Source organism: Rhodofomes roseus (assembly GCF_022264815.1).
Source record: "Rhodofomes roseus strain CIRM-BRFM 1785 chromosome Unknown C8Q71scaffold_20, whole genome shotgun sequence".
In the NCBI taxonomy this organism is placed as follows: domain Eukaryota; kingdom Fungi; phylum Basidiomycota; class Agaricomycetes; order Polyporales; family Fomitopsidaceae; genus Rhodofomes; species Rhodofomes roseus.
The window spans coordinates 665109-689722 of NW_025952976.1; the positions used below are offsets into that span (position 1 = coordinate 665109).

Genomic DNA, 24614 nt, shown 5'->3' on the forward strand with positions numbered 1-24614 from the left:
ACTACTGATCATGACTTCCTTTGCGAGATTAGCCCACAGCCACAGCCAAACACGGTGCCAGACGAGACGCCTGAAGTCCACAGTAGCGAGTCCCTGTTGATTTGAGTATCAACGTTCAACCACGATGTTAATAGTCTAGGACTTGAACAGCTCCGCTGCATATCACACGCCGTCTGGTGCTTTGGGGCTTCAACTGAACATGACTCCAGACCGGCGCGGGCTTAACGTACGCGACCATAATCTCTCTAGATCTGAAAGGCTGAACCCTACTCAGGCTGCTGAGTCGGGCTATGTATTCACGATATTCATGTAGATCACTATCCCTCCTGAAGCTGAAGGCCTGGAGGTGCATGGTCGGTTCAATTACACTACGTTGCATGCTATTTTATGGCAATTACTCGTCAAAGCCTAGTACAAGAGATCCGTGGTAGGACGGGATAAATGGTGCAAGAATACAAGCTATATGTACATATGTCATGTGTCCAAGTCAATTAGCAGTCCGCGTTTCTAGCATAACCAACCGTGCGTGGTTAACCCTGCACGTACGTCTACGCCTAGCTGGACGCTTGGCCGTCACCACTCGCATCGCGGGTTTCGTGATTCTCCTCATTGCCCTGGGCGTTGTCCGCACTGTCCCCACCCTCTTTCGCCTCCGTCGGCTCAACTTGGTTGCCCTTCTCCTGTGCGTCGTCCTTCTCGCCCTTCTCCGACTTCTGTGCCTCCTCCGCGGCATTGCGCGTGCTCCCCGCCTTGGCCGCTTGCGGCTTCTCGGAGGCCTTCTTCTCTTCCTGGCCCGATGGCCCGGACGACAGGCGGTAGTACGACTCGCCTTGCGCGTCCTTCTCGTGCACAAACGTGAGCCGCTGCATCTCCGTGATGAAGTTCTCGAGCTTGACGTCCTTCTTGCTCCGGTTGCGCCGCCCGATGTTGTCGAGCCAGCGCATCCTGCTCAGAATGAAGTCTGTAGCAGAGGGTCAGCGGACATTGTGCATGTCGACCCAAGTGACTTACAGAGGAAGCCGACGGCAACGGTGACACCAAAGGAATACGCCCAGATCTTGACGACGGTGACGATGTCAATCCATCCAGCATGTTCGCCCGGCCCCGAGATCCATCCAAAAAGCGCGAAGATCGTGGCGAGGACATCCACACCGAGGATCGCGCCGAGCAACTGCCACGACGGCCAGGCGAACGGTCCCGAGTCCGGACCCGTCGACATACGCGTGATCAGGATGACCCAAGACTCCGTCAGCGCGACTTCGAGGAACAGGATCTCCTGGACGCTTCCGAAATTCTGAATGATACCGCCGTCGGAGAGGAAGAGCGTGCCACGAATGATCCAAGTGCCGCCGGCGAGCAACACGCCCATGAGGGTTGACATGATCCAGACCTTCGGGAGCTGCCAGTCTACAGGTTTGCGTTCGTACGGGGCGTTATCGTAGGCAATGGCGATAGTCGCGACACTGACGGAAAGATGTCAGAAGCGTGACACCACAGCGGATTTCAGGAAACGTACTCAGCGAAGATGGCCAAGAAGACGATGAGGTCCACCCGAATGGTCTCGTTGAGGATGAGCATTGAAAGGCACTACATGATTGGCATGAGCTCAAGCCCGAATTCAGAGGAAGAGGCGGACATACCAAATAGAGCTCAAGGTGGATACAAAGCGCGATACGGTAGACGATGTAGGCTTTCATCCGGTGGAAGATCTGGCGAGCGACCTTGATCGAGGTAATGATCGTGCTGAGACCCTCGTCCAGGAACACGACATCCGCTGCCGTCCGCGCTGCATCGGACGCGCCCTCAACAGCAATACCACAGTCCGCTTTCTTCAACGAGGGAGCATCGTCTGTATGCGGAATCAGCCTAGCACTCAAAACCATACCAGATGCCAAAACGATACTCACTGACACCGTCACCCGTCATCGCCGTAAGATGCCCACGCTCCTGAAGCATCGCCACCACCTGGTACTTATGCTCCGGGAACACCTCCGCAAACCCATCCGCCGCCTCAATGAAGTCGCGCACCTCCGAGCCAGCCATGCCTCCGCCAATCAGCCTCTGCGAGTCGTACACATTCGTGCCGAGCCCAAGCTGCTTGCACGTCTCGATAGCGATCGCGATCGCGTCGCCCGTGAGCATCTTGATGTGTATGCCGAGGTCGATGGCCTCGTGGATCGTCGCAGCCGTGTCCGTCCGGGGCGGGTCGAACAAAGCGAGCATGCCGAGCAGCTGCCACGGCTGGTCGCCCTCCCGCACCGCCACACCCAGCGAGCGGAACCCGCGCTGCGCGAACTCCTGGCTCTTCGCCCGGTACGCCTTGATCGTGTCCGGATCAAACTCGCTGAGGCGCAGAATCGCGTTCGGCGCGCCCTTCGCGCAGGTGTACTTCTTGCCCTCGCGCTCCACCTCCGCCGTGATCCGCTTCGAGACGGGGTCGAACGGCGTGAACTTCGATGTCTTCCACCCGCCCCGCAGGATCTCCTGTGCGCCCGGGTAGTCCTTCAGCCCGACGACGGTCACCTTGTCGATCGGGTCGAGCGACTTGACGTTGTGCGACGACGCCAGGGCCGCGACGGCCATGAACCAGTCCGGATCGACGTTCGGCGCGATGTACGGCTCGTTCAGGGAGAGCTTGTTCGCGGTCAGCGTGCCAGTCTTGTCCGAGCAGAGCATGTCGACGCCAGCAAGGGACTCGATCGCCGTCAGCTTCTGCACGATCGCCTTCTGCTTTGCCAAGTACGCTGCGCCGACGGCCATCGTCGTAGTAGTCACGCAAGGAAGACCGACGGGCACACCGATGATCTACGAGGCGCGACATGAACACAGCCATTGAGGACACACGGAAGGACAGACGACTCACGAAGAAGATCAGCGCATACACCAACAAGTTGTTCTGGGCCGGCGTCGCAATGCCCACATGCCTGAAGAACCCACCGACCCACACAATGAAAATGAACGCAATCACAACAACCAGCAGCACGTTCCCAATGCCATCGAGCACAATCTGGAAATGGCCGCGCTCGTTGCTCGACATGACCAGGTTCGCCGTCCTGCCTACGAAGCTCTGCTGCGCGGTGCACGCCGCCATGCCGTACACCTTGCCGCGCTTCACGCCGCACGTGTAGTACGCGACGTCGCCGAGGTATTTTTCCACTGCGAGCGACTCGCCCGTGATCGCGGACTGGTCGACGGAGAGCACGGACGGGCCCTTGTGCGATTGGCTGGATGAACCAGACGACGCGCTGTTGGAGCGGCCGCGCTTCTCCATAATCGGCTTTGATTTCGCTCCCGACTTGTCGCTGTAATCGGCGAGGATCTAGAGGGGGATCAGCATGAGTTCTAACAGCAATGAGAGCGGATTCTCACCGTCGCGTCTGCGGGGATAGTCCTGCCTTCTTCCAGGACGATCTGTTGGAACCAGTGAGCATTCCCGCGATATGCGTGAGCTGACAGCACCGGGACTCACAATATCTCCAGGAACAATATCTCGAGCTTCGATTTCCTGCTCGCGCCCATCACGTACAACCAATGCCCTGAGTGCCATACCAGCTTTGAGTTGTGCCACGATATCACCAGCCTGTCTGTACCGGGCGTTAGAGGGTACTGCGGCGTCTGGGACTGTACACTCACTTCTCCTGGTACCAACCCACTCCGGCGTTTAGGAATAGGATACCAATCTGTCAAAGGCGTGAGTACCCGCGCCATGACGTCGAAAACGCGCAGAGACGCACGATGACACCGAAATCGATCCAGTCGCGCAGACCAGCCGATAGAATGACGGCGAGTTCCATGACGTACAGGATGGGCCCGCGAAAGTAGGAAATGAACTTGAGGAATTGGTTCTCCTCCTGGCTCTGCAGCTCGTTCCAGCCAAAGCTCTTTCTGCGCTTCTCGATCTCTGAGCTCGGGAGACCCTGCTGCATGTCGGTGCGCAGCCAGTCCGCAGGGACTTTCTTCTCCTTGTGGCTGCCTGTGCGGACCTTCTTCCAGGGCATGTACCAGAGTCGTCGTTCCTCGCCTTCATCCTCCTCGTCTTCGTCATCCTCGCCGCGTTCGAGCTTTGCGGCCTCGTCTTGGGCATATCGTAGCAGGATGTCGTACTCGTCGCCCTCGTCGTAACCTAGAAGCGGGTGGTGTGAGTTGGGCGACACGGCATACGGGCACCAGCACGTACGGTGTTCGTCCTTGTCATTGGTGGGAGTGCCGTTAGCAGTACCGTTGGTGGCAGACTCCTCGTCCTGAGGCTTGGCCTTCTTGCGGTGGATGAGAGGCATGTCGCGGCGGACTTGGCAGGAAGCACAAGCGGAAGGAAGTCGCTGTGGGGGGCGCGGGGAGTAGGATTATATGTCCGACTGAGGAGGCTGACGCTAGGCGGCGACATGGCGGCATACGCATAGCGTCAGGAGAGTGGGCGGCAGGGACGGCATGGAGCAAGAGCCCTCTGTAGCAGTCTGGATACACGCACCGCGCAGGAATCGTATTTCGAGCGCAGGAGCATCACAAGCGGCTGGGTGCTCCACCGTCCTCAGTGACATACCCTTGCGTCATCCCTCGTCCGCCGCCCATTCCTGCCCCCGCTGTTGCGCAGATGTTTTGCGGGACTCTGTTACTAGCAGTAGAGATGAGCGAGAGGTCTCCTGTGTGGGTGGGCAGACGTGTCTGAACGTCGAGGACAAGCAGAGATCGTCGTTCGGGGGAAACACCATTTAGACTTTGAGCCGATTCAGATCTGACGATCGAGTCTCCTGCGCCACGTGGGTATCGACGTCACTCAGAGTAGGCGCCCGTACTTACTCTAAACCTGGACACCGCGCGTAACACCGCTGTCGACCTCCCTACGTACGTAGGTTTGTTTGTTTGTTTGTTCCCTTTATTGTCACTGAGGGCGTAGCCCTATGTAGACATAAGATGTACGTAGTGTAGAGTCCGTTGGTTGACTAATGAATCACTGAGTATGCTCGAACACCGTCGAGATAGGGGATATTAGTACAGTATGAGACAGGGTATAGTAGGTGGTGTGTGCGTCGTAGTAGTCGATCGCCGTAGGCGATCATTTCCGTTCGCTGTCTCGTAGCGTGAGCTCGCCGTACGTGGCCGCGAAGCGGCCTGTAGCGTGGATGTAGCGGAACAGTGGGCTCAACGCCTTCGGCTCGGTCAGAAGGTGGCGGACCGACCCCGCAACGGCGGGTCCAAGGTCGTGCGCTAGCCTCGCGCGTTGGTCGTCGTGCGCCGGGCACTCAAGCAGGTAGTGGTAAACTGATTCGCGTGCTGTGTCGCAGTTCGGGCAGGTGGGTGAGTCGACCTACGTACGTAGGTGGGGTATGTTTTCGTAGACACACCTTCCCATGCGGTACACCAATGCAAAGTAGACGTTCATAATCGGCGCGGGCTTAGTATGTAAGTATGTGCTGTTATGTCGAGGCAAACACGGTCACGGGTCTGTCTCATCTGACTGTGTCGCGACCATCCCCCGGACCGCGACAGGAGACGCGTCGCCGCGAGTGCGTCTGACCCTCTCACGACGTATCATATATGATGCTTTCATTCTGTAACTCAAAGTTAGGCTCGTTGACTTGACGAAACGGATCCTCAACCTGAAGAGAAGCTGCTACCAGGGCAAGGCTACCAGTGCGTGCCAAGACTACAGAGAGTCAAGACCAGGAACATGGGGACGAAAGCCGTCCATCTCACACTCGCACTTCGCACGCGGATGTCCAGTCCTACTACATCCGCGTGCGAAGTGCGAGTGTGAGATGGACGCGTCTGATCACCCGACGTGCATCCGGGGCCCGACCCGCGGTCCGGCACGGTCATGTATGTCCAGGACGCGTATAAGGCGTACCTTGCGTCTCAGGGATATCGAGGGCCGCTCCCGTCTTCCTCGGTACAGCACCATAGCCTCTTCAAGCTAAGGATCGACAACCGGGATGCTCGCCTCGAAACTGTCATTCTTTCTGCTGGTCGCTGGTGCTCGGGCCGCGGTCGCGAGCACGAAGTTCTACTGGCCCAATGTCAAGCATGTGTTCTCGTTCGGAGACTCCTATACGGACACATACGCGCGGTTCGTGAACGGCACCTTGACTGCGAGCCAAGATTCGAAGGTGAGTGGGTACGTCTGTCTGTTGGCTCGTGACAGTGCTGAGAGGGACTTGTCAGTCAACGTCTGGAGGCAAGATGTGGGTCGAGTGGGTGACGGACACGTACAACGTCAGCGAAATCGCACTTTACAACTTCGCGTCAGTTTCTTTTCCAGTCCAAGCGTACGTCTCTAATCTAGGGACATTGGTCAATGCAGCTATGGCGGCGCAGTGACAGACGAGACGATCGTCGCACAGACCTCCTCCTCGACACAAAGCTTCCGCGACCAGGTCAACAACTTCCTGTCCGGCTACGCGAACAACAGCGCAACCCCCTGGACAGCGGACGACTCGCTCTTCACGGTCTTCTTCGGTATGTCGCGATGCTTGCCTGTGGATTTCAGTTCTTGACGAGCCATAACCATGTCCTGCAGGGATCAACGACATCGGCAAGTCCTATTATTGGACCAACGAAACCCAACACAGAACGAATGCGCGCGTCCAAGCCTCCTACTTCGAGCGCCTCGCCCTCCTGCGCTCCGCCGGTGCACGCAACTTCCTGCTCCTCCAGGCAAGCCCGTCTCCCGCTCCACTTCACGGCACACGCTAAGGAATCATCTACAGGTCCCCGACGTCGGCCGCACGCCGAACCTCCTCAACCAATCCGCACACACCCTGCCATACCAGCCGAACAACGCGACGCTGCAGTCGCTCGCCGCGCTCGACTACAACGCACAACTCGCGGCGAACGTCGAGGTCTTCAAGCGCAACTCGAGCACGCTCGGGATCGCGGTGGACGTCAACATCTATCCGACGCACCAGCTCTTTGATTTTGCGCTGGATAATGCGGAGGTGCTGGGGTTCACGAACGTCACAGGTGAGTTGCGTCCGGTGATGGCAGTTGGATGATGGGCTGATGCGTGACAGCGGGGTGGTGGACGGGGTTGGCGGACCAGGATCAGTACTCCGCGGCCACGTACTTCTGGTGGAACAAGTAGGTTGATTCTTCGACTTGCTGGTGCGTGAACTGACGACCTGTCACTTCCGCAGCTTTCATCCAACTTGGGGAGTTCACGAGTAAGTGTCAAATAGCCGTCTACTTTGACTATCGTTTACATACTTCTGCGCAGCATCCTGGCACATAGCGTCTCTACGTTCCTGTCGAAATGGTCTGGGTTGACCTAGATACTTGGAGTTTACCGATTGATGAAGTGCACGACTGTGTTTCGCAAATCAGACCGGATGACACCTGGCACAAATCTCGAAAGCAACTCACGTAGTTGAGATTCGACAATAATTTCGGCCTGAGACGCGAACGTGTGTGTATCTGCACTTCAAAACCTTCAGTAGTTTGGATTCGCATGACCGGTTGCTCAGTGTCTGAGAGAATGTACACCGGCCGGTGACGATGTTACCTGATAATGTGGTGTGGCTATTTATGCGCCACCACCAGTCCAACAAACAGCCTGTGCCTCTCGGGGAAGTTGTTCATCGGCCAAACCACCTCAGTTATATGACACGCTCTATGTATGGGTCCGGCACGGTCATGTATGTCTAGGACGCGTATAAATCTTACCTTGCATCTCATGGAGATCGAGGGCCGCTCCCGTCTTCCTCGGAACAACACCGTGCCCGGCCCGTCTCGCCCGCAGAATGATCGACGACGACATCCGGCTTCACGCCGATCGCACGGAGGGTATCGACAAGTGCGATTTGCAGGATTGTCAGTGCAGGCAAGGTGGCAGAGATCGGCCAGAGATCTCCCAGGCTATCGCGCGCGTCGGACCCGTCGAGAAGGCCGATATCTGTGATGAGCGACTTGCCAGTCATACGAGCATAGACTCGGTCGAGATCCACAACAGTGTCGTGGAAGGGGGCGCACGTCCTGAACATCTCGCGGCCCGCTGCGAAGCCAGTCAGAAAGATTACATATCGTACATGCGCGAAGAGCCTACTGACTGTTCCAGTGTTGAGGGCCTTGTCCGGAGAAGACGAACACGATATGCGGCGCGACCTTGGGAACGAGAACAGGCTCCGAGAAGCGGGGAGTCTGTCCCTCTGAGAAGACAGAGTATGCCTTCCACAGCATGGAGCGTGCGCGTCGACCGAGTGCACGGACGACCCGAGTGCAGTCGCGGTCGGCCGGGATGTTTTTGAGCGTCTCACCAACAGCCGACGCAGATCGCGGTGACAAGCCGCCTGCGATGAGGAGCGACGGGATCATCGACCTGTTGCACGTCCATATACTTGGTATGCCATTGGTGTTGGTGGGATGGGCTTCTATAACGCAGTGGCCGTTTGCGCCTCCGATTCCTGAGCTGGACATTGCTATGAGGGCACGACCGGAAGGCGAGCGAATTCGTAGTTCTTCCGGTGCGACGGGGACGCGCATGTTGTGTTCTGCCCATCGAATGGCCGGGTTCGGGATGGTGCAATTGACGGTGGGTGGGATGACACCATGCTTGATTATATGGCAGACTTTGCATAGAGACGAGAGAAAAGAGGTGATCTCGGTATGTCTGCGGATAAGGTAAGGACAATGAACAGGAGCTCAGTACTTGCGACATACCCGACATTGCCCTTGACACTCCCGACAAGAACTTCTGCATCGCGTCTGAACTGCACGCCTACCCAGTTAGCCTCAGTCGGGTCTCCCGATGACGTGCCTGAACGACAATGTCACTATCATGGAACAGACACCTCTACTTAATACTCAACATACCTGTCGCGTGCAACTCGATGAAGTCGACCTCCTTTGGCGATCGTTGTGCCTGCGCAAAGGCACGCAGCATGGCATCTTGCTGAGCCGAAGCAACTGGTGCGTTCACGGGTGCCAGAGAACCAGAAGAGTTGATACCCGTTCCCAAGATCTAGCAGCGCAACGCCACCTGCCGTTCCCACACTTACTTACTTACTAGTTATGTTGACGCGTGTTGTTGACAGATTCTAATCAGTATTCAGATCCGCCGATCTCCTTACCCGTGAGCATTTCCTCAGAGTTCTTTTTTTTTTTTTTGGAGGGCTAAGTTAATGGAGGTCAACAATCCACAATTGGTTGATCTTGATCCTCCAGCCTGCAGGCGGGTCTCCCCGCGTATGCTCTCCGGGACAAAAATGCATTTACGCACGGTTCTTCAACCAGTGTGGGACTCTTAGCCGGGGTCTATTTGAATCCTAAGGTTCGGCTTAATACCCACTAAAAACCCATTAATATTCACCCAATCTTCGGGCAGGTCGGTCTCTTCGTGTAGAGTGTTCGTCCAGGTGGCTAGGATCGTGTTCTTGGCTATTGCGCTCCTTCCATATTTCTTCTTCGTCATCTCTTTATCGATCTCTAGTCGCTTATTGATTGCACTGATCCATTGTCGTTTGACCGCTGTATTGCTGTGCTGCCAGTTCTCTTCTGCGTGTCCGATCACCCGTGTGCATCTCAGCTTCCATATCATGAAAACGGCCTCGGATATCATGATCCTTCTTAGTCGTCTTTCACCCACGACCTTCATGTTGCTTGCCTGTTTCTCTTGGTCCATGCCTAATGCTCGTATGTCGTCCACATGTAAGTCCTTCCACGGTGTGTTCCTCCTTTGCCATATGTATCTGACGTGTTCCCATATCTCCTTCTGTCCGTTTGCTTGGCATTCGAATAGGATGTGCTGTACTGTCTCGGTTGTCCCGCAGACGTTACATGTTGCTCGTTGCTCATAGCCAGGTATGTTCTCCCAGTACTCTCCGACCCTTATCGCTCCATGCATTATTTTCCAGATAAAGTCTGACGTTACTCGTCTAAAGTCTTTGTGTCTCGTTCCTTTCCATATCTCTGCATCAGTCGGTCTGCTTCCGGTGAGTGTTTGTCTTCGGTCTCGTATTGTTTCGACATTGTTCTCCGTTGTCCTTCTGCTCAGTTTGTGTGTTTGTTCTCTTATGCCTTTGTACGCGGTCGATTGCTTCAGAGTACTCAGTTTCGCACCTGATAGGTCGAACTGCTCGTTCATCTCCAGTGACGGGGTCTGGGTTATGTGGAACTGTGTCGTCCTCTCCCTTACAGCCTCGGTCTCGGCTACTCTGATTGTATTCCTATCTTGTTCCGACGTCGCTTGCTTGATTGTCGTCGGTGCACATCTCTGTCGTATTCCGTTTACCAGTGCTTTGACGTGCGTTGCTATCTTCACGCCTATCCAGCCCCTATCTTCCCATTTTGGTAGTCTCTCGGTGATTATGCTTAATAGTTGTGTTTTCGTGCACACGTAATTCAGTGTGGCGTCTTTGGGTGTTACTATGGCGGCGTATAACGCTCCGGTAATCTCCCCTGGAACCTTGCTTCCGTCCTTCGTGTGTTGCTCCTCTAGTATGGCGTTTCTTACATCTCCGTCTGCGAAGTAGACTGCGATCTTCCGCACTAGTTCCTTCTCTTGTCTCGGTCTCCTTCTTCCTTCTTTCTTCTCTGTGACCTCCAGTATGTATGCCGTCGTCTCTTCCTCTGGGACGTTCCTAGCTCTTCCTCGTCTTATGGCCGGCGGCTTGTCGTGTGTTGTGGGGTTGACAAAAGCCCTGAAGGCTTGTGCTATGCCATCTCTGGACGTTACTGACGGGTCAAACGTTGTTGCCTCTTCGTTCTCAACGGCTTGTTGGTTCTTCTCCTTTCTTCTGTGTGTGAGGGAGAGTCCGTCGTTGTTTTCGTTCTCTGGGTGCCACTTCGGCCTTATAAGGCCTAGTATTCTAGCTGCTGCTTGTCGGCATGTTTCTGGGTGTTTACACCCTTTGTTTCTTAAGTCTTCACATTTATCGCATTCACATTCATTCTCTATCTGTGCCTCGCTTCCCATTTGCCCGTTTATTATCGGTATATGCGTTTCTGTTACCTTCAGTAGGTTCGCTATCACATGTACACCATGCTTCTGTCTCAGGCAGTCGCTGACTTTGGTGTTGTTTAATCTTCGTAGTTGTTTTGTTGCTCCGAGGTGGTACCACACTGGTAGTTCTTCTTTCAATCTCCTATCGAGTTTGATTGCTGCGAAGCTGACATTATATTTTTTCCCCGTCGCCATCATTGTTTGTAGATACTTTGGAAGTCGCGTCTTCCCTTTGGTTGCTGGTCCCCATGATTGGAGATACGTGTTCAATTGTGCGTCTCTTCTTATTTTACCCGCGTCTCTTGTTACATTGATTGCCATGATGACATCGACTATGTATGCCCATGTGGGCCGGTCCTCGCCTATCTGTAAGTACTTTCGTAACCACATCATGTCTATTGCTTCATTCCTGGCTTTGATATCTAGGAGTCCTATTCCTCCTTCGTCTGTCGGTCGTTGAAGTATATCTAAGCTGATTGGTGGTTTAACATTGTCGCCCCATATAAACTCTCGTATTATCTTTGTGAGCTCTTTTTCTACTGTCTTCGGCATTCCTTGGACTAGGGTTAGGTACTGCGTCATACCTCCAGGGCCCATCTGTACGATATTCCGTTTTCCAGTGAGTGTTGGGTGACATCTACTCCATCTTTCTAGCATCGTCCTGATCTTCTTTAGAGTCGGTGCCCATACTGCAACGTTATTCACGTTATTGCCTATCCAAGCTCCTAGGATTCTGACTGGTTCGCCTTCCTGTGCTATGTGTACGTTCGCTGGTATTTCTTCATCGTAGTCTGGGTTCAGTTTCCTTGTTGATATCACTTGCTTTCTGTACTCCTCGCTTCCGACTGGGATAACTTCGGTTTTCCCGTTATTGAATTTTGCTCTTGATGCAATACACCATTTCGCGAGTATTGACCACAGTTCGGACCACTTATCTTGCTTAGATATGAACGCTGATGTGTCGTCTGCAAAAAGGGTTGTTATCAAGCGGTCTACCACACCTGGGATCTCGAAACCTCTTAGGTGGGATGCTCTCAGCATGCATGCTAGCGGTTCTATTGCTAGGTCGAAGACGAGACACGATAGTGGGTCCCCTTGTCTCACTCCTCGTTTCACGGTGTACGGTTTGCTTATCTCTCCGTTTAGTATTACCACCGTTTCTGCTTTGTCGTATAGGTTCTTGATCTTCTTGATGAAGTTCTGGGGGATTTTAAGGACGTCTAGTACTTTCCATAGGTACTCATGGTCTATCTTGTCATATGCCTTCTCCTGGTCTAACGCAATTATTGCCCCGTCTTCTTCCAGGGCTTCGGCGTAGTCAATGAGGGCTCTGCAGGTCTGTGTTTGATCCTCGATGTGCCTTCCCGGCACGAACCCGGCTTGATTTGGGTGTATGAGGCTTGGCGCGATTTGACTCAGTCGCTCGGTCATTATTCTCGTATACGTCTTATAATCCGTGTTCAGTAGGGTTATTGGCCTATAGTTGGCTATTTCTCTCCTGTCGCCTTTCTTATATAGGGGGCACATCCATCCCTCGGCGAAGTTGAGTTCTTTCTGGCATCCATACTTGTCGATATCTTTGAAGATTATTGATAGGAGCTTCAGGCTATTGAAGCTCTCCTCATCGTTATCTCTTTCTTGCGATTCAATGTGTGTGGCGAATTTCTTCCAAAATTCGTATGGTATGCCGTCCAGTCCGGTTGCTTTCCCGGTTTGTGCTTTGTTCAATGCGCGTTCAATTTCCTCATTGCTTATCTCGTCCGTTAGCATTGTAGTGTATTCAGCTTTCATCCTTGTTTCAGTTGCCTGGAGGGCCTCCTTCATTGCTTCCTCTCTTACTTGACCTTGTTTTTCCGGTGCGTCATCCTCCTGTAGCTTCTCGTGGTATATCCTTGCTAACTCCGCCATCTTGTCAGACCTTGTCTCATATTGTGTCTCATCTCGGTCGTGTATCCTTAGGTTGTATATTATATCACGCGGTTTCTTTTCTTTGTTGATTTTCGACCAGTACTTTGTCGGTTTCTCCGCATTCAGTGCGTATCTTGCCGTCATTGTTAGTCTTGTTGAGTGTTGTCTTTTCCTTTCCAGTTCCACTATCCGGTCGTGTATCAGGGCGGATTCCCTCTGATCCTCTTTATTCTTCGCATACTCCTCGCTATTCTCAATCTGGTTCAGTCGGTCTTGGAGCCTCCGTATAGCGGCCTTGATTTTAGGTACTTTCTGCTTGAGACGTTTCTTTGCTGTATCTCTTATTTGTTCTTTGAAGCGTTTGTATATCAATTGTGGATTCATCTGGTCTGTCCTTTCCTGTTCTAACCTATTAATCTCCTTCATCGCTCTAGTTCCTAGTTGTCTTACTTCTTCTATGAAGGCGTTATCGTCTAAGAGTTGAACCGGCATCGTCCATCTGCCTTTCCCCACATATGGTGCTTGCGCTGTACTGATGTGTGCACATACAAGTCTGTGGTCCGTTGGTACGATCGTTGTCTTTATCTCCCATGTCATCGATGATTGTATTATTGTGTCTTTCGCGTAGATGCGGTCGATTCGAGATCTTGACATGCTTCCTCGTTGTGGGAAGGAGAAGTCCTTCTTCGTTGGTTCGGATAGTCTCCAACCATCATATAATTGGAGTAGTCTCATTAAGTCTTTCAGGTTCTGTACCGCCTGGTTCATATCTTCTTTCGCTGGTATTCTGTCTATTGCTTCCTCCACTACGTTGAAGTCTCCTACGACTAGGTCTGGTTTTGGCATCTTTCCTTCTTCTATTAGCGTTCGTATTGCTACCCAGAATGCTGCATTCTCCGCTGGGGCATTGGGTGCGTAGACATTCAGGATAGATATGTTTATATCATGATGCCATCTGAGCTTCATATACGCGGCTCGCCCTGGTATAATCTCTGTGAAGCGTGCACTCTCGGTGTCTACCATCTCTCTATTAAGTACTATCGCTACTCCTCCAGTTGAGGTTCCGTTTAGTATCGACGCAGAGTTCCATACTCGTAGTCTTCTTCCGTATAGTCTATGTATTGTTGTTACTTTTTCGTCATCTAGGTGCGTCTCCTGTATGCATACTATTCCAAGATGTTCTTCCTTACATAGCTGGTTCAGACAATTCCATTTATCGTTTACCATGCCCGCCATGTTTCCTCTTCCGCTTATGTTAAGACTTCCTATCTTAATGTTTGCGCGTGTCTTCCTACCCTTCTTTCGCGGACTGCCTGTCTGTCCTATTTGCGGTAGCGTGTTCCTCTGTACGGGCTGTTCTGTTCTAGCTTCTTGCGCTTCGCTGTGCTCTGTGTTCTGATCCCGGCCCCGTTCACTCAGGCTAGTGAACGGGGTCGCCCCGTCGCCGTGTTCCTCTGCCTCGTCATTACGGTTCGCGAGGGCGGGGGACTGGTTTGCCGCTCTGAGGCGGAGGAGAGTGTGTCCGTTGCCGTTACGTTCAACCGTTGGTGTGTGTTCTCTTATATTTGTAGCCGTTGCTCTACACGTTCCCGCTACAACGATCCACGGGAGGCGGTGGTCGCTCCTGGACCACTCAGGTGACATGCTTAGTTGCTTAAGCCTCTCGGCAGGACAAGGTCTAGAAGTGCCCTTAATCTGTGTGTTATCCTCGTCGTTGTTCCTGGCTTTCCTGTCCCGGTTTCGGTCAGTGTATTTGGGCTCAGTCATCATCGACGAGGTGTTAGTTGTTTGTTTGTATCTTAGATGTTTCTCTTACTAGGCGTTTTCTTATGTTATTCCCGTATGGTTCGGTTATGCTTCAAAGAGACTTGCTTGACATACGGTACTCGGTTACATACTCGTGCTCTTTGTGATCTCTCTACTCGTAGTCCTTAAGCTGCAATAAGCTACTAGGCATCATTTCCACGGCCACGTCCTCTACCGCGTCCCCCACGTCCTTGGCCGCCTCCTCGGCCACCGCGTCCATGAGTTGGAGGAGCTGGGTTACGCCTAGCGTATTCTTGCGCGGCTGCTCTGACAGAGTCCGGTGTTGGTCCGTGCCAACCAGGTACGTTCGGTAGGTAGCATAGTCCGGTAGGGTGGTCAGCGGAATGGCATATGCCGCAGAGGAAGGTCTCCCATAGGATTTCAGGTGGGCCGGAGCGGCTTGAGCCGAAGATGTGTTGGCGAACACGTTCCCTGAACGCATTCCAATCCCCGGGGTCAGCAGTGGGTGATTCAATATACAGTGCAGCGATAGGATCGGGGTGGCCTTGGTGAATTCGACGGAGTAGACGTACACGGACGGAACGACGGATCTGTTGGAAGGCCTCGTCAACGGGGACGTGTCGCCATCTTCCGCCCGCTCGGATGTCGCGGTCGATGGTCTCGAGCGTGAAACGGAGGAGGTCCTGGTCGTTAAAGCCTGTACGGAAGCCATCCGCTAGCGCCTCGTCCGTGAGCTCGGCTACGCGTTCCGGGTGTCTGAAGAACCCGATCAGTGTTGGCGGCTCGTGGTTGGGTAGTTCGAAACCGACAGTGATATTGGCCGTTGAGACCCAGTGCTCCCTGACGAGCTCGTCCGCCTGTGCCTGTGTGATGTTGCCTATGTGATAGTAGTACGGTGCCACGTTATGTTGTCTTTGCGGTATAGCGGGTACAGCAGGAGTGATACGCGCGTGTGGCATTCCTCGCTCTCGGAGGACCTCTTGAATTGCAAGCGTTCTGCCTACATGCCCCTCATCGTTCGTGCCATGTCCTGCTACGTGTGCGTGGACGTGCGGTTGGTTGTCTGATGACCAGTCGATGACCTGCGTGCGTCTGGTATTGACGAAGCGCGAGTAGAAGTCTCTTCCTTGTACTCGTCTCCATCCGTCCGCTGGCTCCTGGGTCTGTGGAGCGTGCACATGAGGCACGTGCATGGGTGCTATCGGACCGTTGGGCAGTGCATGGTGTCCGTTCGTATGTCCGTGCGATCCCTGGCCGGGTGCGGCTTGGCCGCCCATTTGCTGTGGTGGGTTGGCGTACGCGTTTCCGGTATGGCCTGGGGCGGGTATGGTCATGCCAGCTGGAGGCTGTCTTCTTGGTATCTGATACCTCGTACGTGGTGCGTTTCGTCCTTCAGTATCGATGTGGGGGGTCGTATCAACGTTGTTCTGGTGGGTTTGTGTGTTGTTCCTCTCGTCGTCTCGTTGTGCACGTTGGTACTCGTTCCCTGTTGCCCGCGTAGGGTTTGCCTGCCCTGCTGTTTCGCTGGTGGACTGTCTTGGTACCGCGTTCTGTCTCGCGCGAATCGCTGGTGCGGATCGACTCGGGTCATCTTGCCGCGTTGTTCGGTGGTAGGAGGGCGTTGGGGTACCTTCGTAATACATATCTTTCCGCTGGTAAGTTTCTGGACTACTCTGTCTATAGCGTTCATCTACCTTCGATGTCATGATCGTCCTCTTCGTACCACTCGTCCTCTTGGGCGTTCACCTCTTGTTGACGACTGGGGCCCGCGGTCGCATTGTGGTTCGTGTTGCCTACGCGTGAAGCGGACGACGAGGGGGTCACAAGTCCGTATTGGGTGTGTGACGGTTCAGATTGTGCAACCGGCCTCGCTCGGAGTGTTCTAGCGATGGTGGCTGGGTTCATACCCGCTATGCGCTGTCTCCTCTCCGTCTCGTTCGCGTACTCGTACTCCGAGTCGTAGTCCGGGTCTAGCTCCATGTCGTACATTCGGACGTCTCCGTCTTGGTCTTTGTCGGACGAGGTTTGAGCGGGGGGGTCTGTCATCCCTCGTCGATCTGGCGGTGTGCCCGGCCAGTGATGTTCGGGGTAGTTAGGAGGTGTGCAGGCTAGTTGTTCGATGTACATACGCGGTGGGGGAGAGGCTTGCTCTTGTTCTCTGTTCGCAGTGCCGGGCGAGTCCTCCTGCCCTCCTACATCCGTCAAGATCCGTCTCCTCTTACGTGCCTCGCTTATGAGTCTTGCGTTCCGCCTTAGGATGTTCTCTGTCCCTCCTGGCTGGGGCGCGCGCGCGGCGGTCTTCGTGTTCGAGTTCTGTGTGACCTTGTCCGTGATGGACTTTGGCGTAGCTTCGTTCGTGACGGGCGTTGCTTCCTTCGTGGGCGTTCCATCCGTGGACTCGACGGTGGGTGTAGTTTCGTTCGTGGTCGCCGAGGGCGTTGCTTCGTTCGCGGCGGTACGCTCCACTACTAGCGCTGTCTTAGCCTTCTTTGCTCGTCCCTTTCCTTTGTTCTTCTTCGAGCGACCTGCGCGTGACGTGGCGGCCGTCGCGGGTACGTTGGTTGGTTCTGTGTTCGCTGCTATGTTGGTCACCATCTGTTTGCTTATCCATAATTGCCTCTTCATACCTTGGTCCGTCTCCTCTCCTTCGTGACCCCCTACGTCTGCCGTTTCACCTTGTGGGCTCTGTTCTACGACCTGTTGCGCTTCATCTTCGTTCTGCTCTGTCACCTGCGGCATGTTTACCGGCATGTTTGTGGCTCCGGCCGGGGGGGACGGGGGCCGTGCAGCCATTTGAGCGAAGCCTATCTCATTAGTTTAACTGGTTGCGTCTTTGTGTGTGTACTCACTGATGCCTGATCGTTCGACTGGCGAGATCGGTCGTGAGGCCGACCAGGGGTTCGTGCTTGGGGACGGAACGTTTGGCTCAGCGTTGATGCGGTGGCCAGGGTGTCGGACAAGCGATGCGGCGCGCAGCCGTTCGAGCGGCGTCGGGGATGGGGGTCTGCTGTTCGTCGTCGGGCCTTTGTCGTCGCTGGTAGCCTTAGCGTTAGACGGGCTCATCCTAACAAGCTTAGATTTCAGAAGTGTGGTGTAGCGGTGGGTGAGGGAGCTGGGTTCTCTCTCGGCTTGGGACTCTCTATGTGTAACTCTTTATATGGTGTCCGCCATCGTGTGTTGTGGCTCGTCTCGTTGTTCCACTTCAACTTCTCGGTTCGTCGCTCTATCCGCCTTTTCGCATTCTTCTGTCGCACTAGGTGTTCTGTGGGATCGTGGCGCGTCCATCGTTCATTCTTATTGACCTCCGGGGCCGTGTAGTTTCTTCTTTCTGTCGTTCTCGGTGTTGTCGGTGCATTACTTTGATCTTTTGCTTCTTTAGCCGTTCTTTCATACCTTATTGGGCTGTTTTCCATCTCGATTTTACTTGTTCTGACGCGGTGTTCGCTCCTCCCTACGTGCGACGTGCTGCGTCTTCGATTGGATTGCTTTGGTTGCGATTTTTCTTCCGGTATATCGGTCTGCAAGGTGGCGTTGTGGTTGTTTGACGTCGGCACCTCCGGCGCGCCCTTCTTCGGTTCGTCGGGTGTCATCCCGGACTGGCTATTCTTCTTTCGTTGTGGTGTACTCCTATCTCGGATCCGATCTGATGGGGGATCTGGCTGCTTCCCATCTTCCCATTCCGCCGGGTTGTCATGTTGCTTCTCTTTCCGACCGGCAGCGTCGGCGCGCCCTTCTTCGGCCCTTAAGGTGTCAGGTCCGTGCGTCTTTGCCTCCTCGGTGTCAGTAGACACCTTCTTTGTACATTCTTCCTATGGATCGGTTACTGCCTGTCTTGTGTGTGCGAGGTTAACATGGTGGTTCCCTCTCTTGTCTGTGTCCTATGCGGATCCTCTTTACGTATCGGGTTGTTTGTGCTTCTCTGTCGGTGCTCCTCGGGCTCCGGTCTCCACGGGGGATGTCTCATGTTTAAGGTTCGTGTGACTTGGGTCTCGTGATGGTGGCAGTTGCCGGTCTCGCGTTAGGAGTCTTGTGACCTTGGATCCCGTGTCTATTGTCTCGTGACTACAGTCTCGTGTCTGAGCCCGTGTCTTTCGTTCCATATCTGTTCTCCGTAAATATGCCCCATAACTATGATCTCGTGATCACATCCAGCGCTCCATCCAGCGTCTCGGTCTCTGTACCGTCGATGTCGATCTCGTATGGGTTTCCTTTTGTGTTTCGATATGTTCTGTCGTTGCGGATGGTTTGGTGAGCGATTGGTAGATGTGGGAGGGATGTGTAGTATCGTGCGTATGCGACTCCTTCTATCCCGTCCATCTTTGTCCATGGTGTCGGGACTCGGAGACTACATCTCTTCTTTCCTCCATCTACAAGCCATGTGACCCAATGTTGTCGGATATCTGTGATGCGTATCAGGCGTCCTACCCCGGATTGGGCTTTGCCTGTGATTAACACGATAAGGCTGTTTTTCCCGATCCGGCATGTTGGCCTCTCGTCCACTACCCATGTGAGTCCTACTCCCTCTCCTATGGCTGGGATGTCCAGGATGCGGACCTCGATGGCCTCGCGTGAGTCGTATGGTGCGTCCAATTCTGGGAGTGGTATGAGCTGTGGTTCAGCTCTGAAGGTATATTGTTGGCTTTTTAGGGCTTCGGCATGTCTGATCGTCTCGGGATCGTCGTTCGTTTTCATCGTGGTGTGTCGTCGAGGAGGTGGGGTGTTTTCCTCTTGTCGTATTCGTAGAACTCATCCATTGTTTTAAGGCTGAAACGAGCGTTTATTGTGGTTCTTTTGGCCTGTTTGCTGTCAGCTATTTCGCGTACGCCCGTATTCGTATGCTTACTTGACGTGATTAACTTATTTATTCATTCAGGGAATGTGATCCACTCTTTTAGGGAGACGTCTATGATCCTATGCTCTATGTGGTGGTTTCCTGGCCGGGTTACCATGCGGGGCGTGTTGGTGATTACTATCTGATCTTCACTCTCGTTTATATGTCTCTCGCGTATGATACGCGGTTAGATCTATATCACGTGGTTTTTGCTCGGATGGGTTAGTCTCGGATTCGGGTCTTGTTCAACCGTTCTGGGCTGTCATCTTCGGTCTAGGTTTGCCCTACGTTTTCACATGTTTTTGGGCGTTCTTGGCTTCCCTTATTGGGTCGTTTTAACGTTTTCTCGTTGCTGTGTTCTTGGTTGTTGCCCTCATTCTTAATTCGTCTCGTATGGTGTATGTTCTTTAGTTCATATGCTTCCGTCTTTCATGAGGTTGAGTTGGGTTGGGTCTTGCTCCGATCGTCACCGGATCTAATCCCTGTTCTGGTTGGTGAGAGGCTTGCGGTTCCTGTCACCTGATTTGCCCTAGCGCCAATCTATTTTCATTTTGGGCTAGGTCTTTTAGCGCCTTTTGCTCACTGGGTTTTGGGCCTTAGGCATCGTGCTCGGCAGTGGGGTCAAGTTTTCGTTCTATCTCTTTGCATTGTGGACAGGTTGTCACTTCTTGTTTCTTCTTGTAGCTCGTGGCTACCTGTTATTGTACTCTTAGTACTTTATATTGGGTGGATCGATGTCCTTCGGGTGGGATGTGATGATCCTCTCAGCGTCGGCTTTACAACTGCTGCCCTTCTTAAGCGTATGTTCGTTTCACCCTTGCGGGTTACTCACCCCCCGGGACCACGAGGAGGTCTACGCAGGGCTCGTCATGACGACAGAGCCCCCCCGGAGGATTTCCTCAGAGTTCGTCGACTTAGAGACTATCCTCGCTGTCTGGTGCACGTGAGTTCCTTCCCAATATGGCTTGGTCTCGTGCTGGTCCCCTCTGGACCTGCTCTGTGGGCGCTTCTGGCTGTGGCCCGGGCTCCCGCCCCCGCCAGTCACATGATAGGCTTCTCGCCGTCGTGCGCCACCCGCCTCCTTCCATTTGCGTCCTCGCCGGCGCTTTCCTTGCAGCCCCTGCCGCCCCCGCCGGCGCTTCCTCGCCACCTGCCTTTCTCGTCCTCCCCAGTGCCTTGCACGTGCCCCTCCCGCCCCCGCCGGCGCTTCCTCGCCACCTGCCTTTCTCGTCCTCCCCAGTGCCTTGCACGTGCCCCTCCCGCCCCCGCCGGCGCTTCTTCGCCACCTGCCTTTCTCTAGCGTTCCGTGTAAAACCCCAATGTTTAAAACATGGTAGTTTTTGACATGTTTTAAACGTGTTTGAAACGTGTTTGAAACCAGGCCCCATAATGACCATGTATATAATGTCAGAAAGTATCATCACGTGCAGAGATCGTACGGCCCTGGCATGAGTTCCCTCGATCTGCTGCAGGACGGATTGCATGAGTTCCATATTGCAGCATTCGGAAACGAATATCAACATTGGCTTCGGAAATGAAGTACACGGCTGGCCGACTTACAGCTTGTGATTCCAGCCGAGTGGCGATAGTCCATAATACCGTCCATGTATAGTAATCGCCATTAGCGCCCGTCGCGCCACCGTGCCAAACCAACTTGTACGGCTTCCTGTGAGTGGGGCATAATATTCTAAGGAACAAGCACAACAGAATACAAATTATAAATCTTATAATAGCACGCTGCTCTAGTTTCAGACACCGCACTGCATGTCTACACGCACACCATCGCAGTTGAACATTGGCGGCAGCTGTGGCGTATCGGGCGCCTGTTCGTGGCGGGATGTCGGGGAGTAGCCCGCTGGCCCGAGCTTTTAACATACCGTTTGAAACATTGCCTGAGTTTTATACCGAACGCTACCTTTCTCGTCCTCCCCAACACTTTGCACGTGCCTCTCCTGCCCCGACAAGCCTCGCGTAAGCGCCATTGTCCACACTGCATAACGTGTTGTGTATGGCCACACATGGCTGGTCGACAAACCTACCTCTCATCCTCTGTCGTCGTCACCTCAGGCAACTGTTGAACTTCAACTGTTTTGGGTGTTATCACACGGGATAGGACTTATCCTTACCCGTTATGGACTTATGTTCTACTATGCTACATATTACGTACATTCTTTTCGGATTTGATCCAGACCTGTAGCACATGATTAGATCTAGACCCTGATGGAACATTCCACCGCTTTCCAGCATGTTCCAGCACATTCCTTGATTGCATCGTATTGCACTTCAGGCACCCCCTTCTGGGACCTACTTAGCCCCATCCTTTTGACCGCTAGGATGTGGCTTACAAGCCTTATTGGGCTGGTCCTACCAGACATCTGGGACATGGCCATGGTCTCAAGGGTGGTCCTTCCCATTTTGGGACCTGTTCTGGGCTTGGGAATGTGGGCTATCCCTCTGCATCAGGAAAAACGTTCGTGTCTTCAGTGGTCTTGTGGAGAGCCAAAAGTGACATTATGTGTCACTATGTGCCACAAGAGCCTTAAGGTAAGTCAATTTCTTATTTTGTCTTACTTAAGTACACGTTTACTTAAATGAGAACAAAAAAGTACCCTTATTGTTCTGCCCCCTTTCACTATTGCTACTTCGTTCCTTCTAATTAAGCACTCAAACATTGTGTTCTTTTTTCTCTTAATTGCACTTCAATGCGTGGTGTCTTTGGCTTCCTTGGTGCTCTTCAGCATCATGCACAATAAACTGCCGTCCATTCATACTATTGATAATACACGACTGGAAACGCATAGCAATGAAGCAGCTCTGCCGCCCGACAACCGTAGACCGACAACCGTAGACGATGTTAATATGTGTGACGTGACTTCAGAGACAATGGCGAAGGAGAGCAGGAGACAGAGCGAGATGGAGAGCGAGAGACGGCACACTATCGTACATCGAACATGCGCAACACACGATTCTTCCCCAGAGTTCAGCGACTCAGCAACGTCATGGCCAGTATGGGTATCTAGATGGGGCAGACCATAACTGAGCTCAGACCTCCGGTTACAATCAAGTCCTTGCTCAACTTACCTTGAAGCATAGACCATGACAACGTAGCCAGGAGTCCTCTATCAGACTGTCCCTGTTTGGTCCTCACGAGCCGCGCCTTGTCAGGATGAAATTTGACACTAGATTATGGATCATCCTCTGTGATGAGATGACGGACATGCGTACCTTCACGTTCCTTAGCATCCCCGGCTCTGTCCTCCCTCTCGTCTACCTCGTCGTGCTCGATCTCATCTTCCCCACTTCCGTCCTTCTCGCTGACGTCCTCTGCAGCCACGTCATCATCTGCCTGGGCATTGTGGCTGCTGCGCACAGAAGGGCCCTCTCTACTGATGACGTTGTCGTCGCCCTCCTGACCGCCTTTCTCAGGGCTCGACGAACTGGATGGCTTGGTTGCCGAGACAGTAGGAGCCTTCCTTGTGCTCGAAGGCTTTCCAGCAGGCGAGCCATGCGGCGTTGCATTGCTCCCTCCCAAAACCACGATATCTTGCTCCTCAAGGGCCACATCGAGGAAACCGGTATGCACGCCCACCTCGTCCACATCGTCCGTGTCTTCGAGCCGCGATCTGAGATAGTCAGTGCATTGAGGGATTGATTGCAAAGCAACTGCACACAGCTTACATGATGGACTTCCACACAATACGCTTCATATTCACGTAGGACGGATTGTGCTGAGCCTCCATGAACTCCAAGATTGCCATGACGCCGTCCCATCTGTAAGAAGAAAGATAAGCCTCGATGTTCTGACATATGTGATGAACGTACTTGGCAGCATACTGCTTGTTCGTGAAGAAGTTCTTTGCACCTGGCTTGGCAAACTCCATGAGGGCGGACTCGATCTGTGCGTCACGAATCCGTGAGACCCCATTGTGGATTGAGCTCTGATAGCCATGCGAATGACGGTCTGGACTCACAGCGTTGCACACCACAGCGATCAGGTTGTTCGGCACCTCGCTGAACTCTTCCGTGGCCGCATGCAGGTTCGCGTCCGCTCGAGCTCCAAGGCCCCAGTGCTGGTAAATCAGCTCTGAAATAGCCGGGTGGAGGAACACCTCCCCGCGCTTAAAGTCGCTCTTCTGTCACCCAGATCATTAAGGTGTACTCTGCAATGAACTCGCACTCTCACCTCGGCATCAAAATGCTTGCGCGCATCTAAGGCAATCGTCATGCCACCGAAGACAAAGTTAGGGATGTTACGCAAGCCACCAACGACGGTCGTCGGGTGAGTGGTGATCAACCATGTCGCCAGGTTCCTCTTCTGCTGAGAAGACAGGCTGTCGAGCTCGTACATCTGAGAGGTAACAGTTTTGGCCTTCCTCTTCAGCTCGTTTCGGAACTGCGCTGCAGCCGCCCAGACCTAATGGAAGTCAGGCACTCGCGACTCTTCATGACAGACAGAAACAAACGCTCACCACTGTGTAGACATTCTTGCGCAGCTTGTCAGTCTCCTTAGTGTCCTTGTTCCCCTTGTTCCCCTTCAGCACTTGGAAGGCGGTCCTTATGGACTTGTCACGAGCCCCTGCCCTGCCCAGTTCATAGGCATCCTGCAGACTACTCTTGATGAGGTCGTCCCTCTCAGGAAGACGGCCGCTGCTGACTGATGGCTCAGACGTCCAAGCGTTCTTGAGAGCAATGCGCAGACGGAGGCAGTTCTGCGCCGCAGAGACGAGGGCCTTGATGTCCCTGGGGAGCTGTGTCACCTTGGCGCGTGTCTGGCGCCTACGCCTCTTCACCCGTTGCTTCCCAGTGCTCTTCGACTCCGCCACGGTCTACACAGTCAGTGGGGACAGCGTTCGAAAGGATAAACCACGTACCTCTACTCCGTCATCAACAAACTCGTCACCATCCTTGTCCTCGTCCCCGTCCTCGTCCTCGTCCTCGTCCTCGTCCTCGTCCTCGTCCTCGTCCTCGTCATCTTCCTCTCCCTCTTCCTCGTCCTCATCGTCGCCGTTGCTTCCATCATCGTCTTCACCGCTTTCCGTACCGTCAGAGTCTTCGGTGTCGCGCTTCTTGTTGCTGCTGCCGCTAGGACGCATGTCCTTCTTGGCCGTGGTCACCGAACCTTTCACCTTCCCAGCATCTTTGTCTTGAGCCTTCTTGGAGACTGGAGACGTGCTCGTG

The 24614-nt window shown here is 53.7% G+C and overlaps 7 protein-coding genes across 7 annotated transcripts; 1 reads left to right on the forward strand and 6 right to left on the reverse strand.

Moving 5' to 3' along the window:
* Positions 1-293: 293 nt before the first annotated feature.
* On the reverse strand, positions 294-4698 carry C8Q71DRAFT_840132 (uncharacterized protein). The gene is made up of 11 exons (XM_047926513.1): positions 4178-4698; positions 3735-4123; positions 3634-3680; positions 3470-3584; positions 3370-3411; positions 2864-3319; positions 1908-2805; positions 1641-1849; positions 1517-1587; positions 1012-1463; positions 294-961 (listed from the first exon to the last, which is right to left on the reverse strand). The coding sequence occupies exons 1-11, from the start codon at positions 4275-4277 to the stop codon at positions 555-557; spliced, it is 3186 nt and encodes a 1061-aa protein (XP_047775857.1). The 5' UTR covers positions 4278-4698; the 3' UTR covers positions 294-554.
* Positions 4699-6177: 1479 nt separating this feature from the next.
* C8Q71DRAFT_776441 (uncharacterized protein) lies at positions 6178-7350 on the forward strand (the record flags this gene model as incomplete). The annotated part of the gene is made up of 7 exons (XM_047924660.1): positions 6178-6239; positions 6299-6453; positions 6515-6651; positions 6705-6957; positions 7008-7074; positions 7131-7157; positions 7211-7350. 7 exons carry the CDS (start codon positions 6178-6180, stop codon positions 7263-7265), a joined length of 756 nt encoding a protein of 251 aa, XP_047775858.1. The 3' UTR covers positions 7266-7350.
* Positions 7351-7664: 314 nt separating this feature from the next.
* On the reverse strand, positions 7665-9610 carry C8Q71DRAFT_726156 (thiolase-like protein; the record flags this gene model as incomplete). Its single annotated transcript, XM_047921748.1, has 5 exons — positions 7665-7984; positions 8040-8599; positions 8650-8746; positions 8803-8950; positions 9278-9610. 5 exons carry the CDS (start codon positions 9608-9610, stop codon positions 7665-7667), a joined length of 1458 nt encoding a protein of 485 aa, XP_047775859.1.
* A 66-nt stretch (positions 9611-9676) lies between these two features.
* Positions 9677-10294, reverse strand: C8Q71DRAFT_690289 (uncharacterized protein; the record flags this gene model as incomplete). The annotated part of the gene is made up of 1 exon (XM_047919855.1): positions 9677-10294. A coding segment is annotated over one exon (618 nt), but the record flags the coding sequence as incomplete, so codon positions are not given.
* A 243-nt stretch (positions 10295-10537) lies between these two features.
* Positions 10538-11320, reverse strand: C8Q71DRAFT_686284 (uncharacterized protein; the record flags this gene model as incomplete). The annotated part of the gene is made up of 1 exon (XM_047919807.1): positions 10538-11320. A coding segment is annotated over one exon (783 nt), but the record flags the coding sequence as incomplete, so codon positions are not given.
* A 3436-nt stretch (positions 11321-14756) lies between these two features.
* On the reverse strand, positions 14757-19297 carry C8Q71DRAFT_860848 (uncharacterized protein; the record flags this gene model as incomplete). Its single annotated transcript, XM_047927833.1, has 7 exons — positions 14757-14911; positions 14943-16250; positions 16300-17181; positions 17233-17409; positions 17455-17669; positions 17999-18414; positions 19124-19297. The coding sequence occupies 7 exons, from the start codon at positions 19295-19297 to the stop codon at positions 14757-14759; spliced, it is 3327 nt and encodes a 1108-aa protein (XP_047775862.1).
* Positions 19298-22620: 3323 nt separating this feature from the next.
* Positions 22621-24529, reverse strand: C8Q71DRAFT_879067 (uncharacterized protein; the record flags this gene model as incomplete). The annotated part of the gene is made up of 7 exons (XM_047928452.1): positions 22621-23059; positions 23115-23207; positions 23259-23332; positions 23408-23569; positions 23620-23850; positions 23906-24262; positions 24308-24529. 7 exons carry the CDS (start codon positions 24527-24529, stop codon positions 22621-22623), a joined length of 1578 nt encoding a protein of 525 aa, XP_047775863.1.
* Positions 24530-24614: the final 85 nt, after the last annotated feature.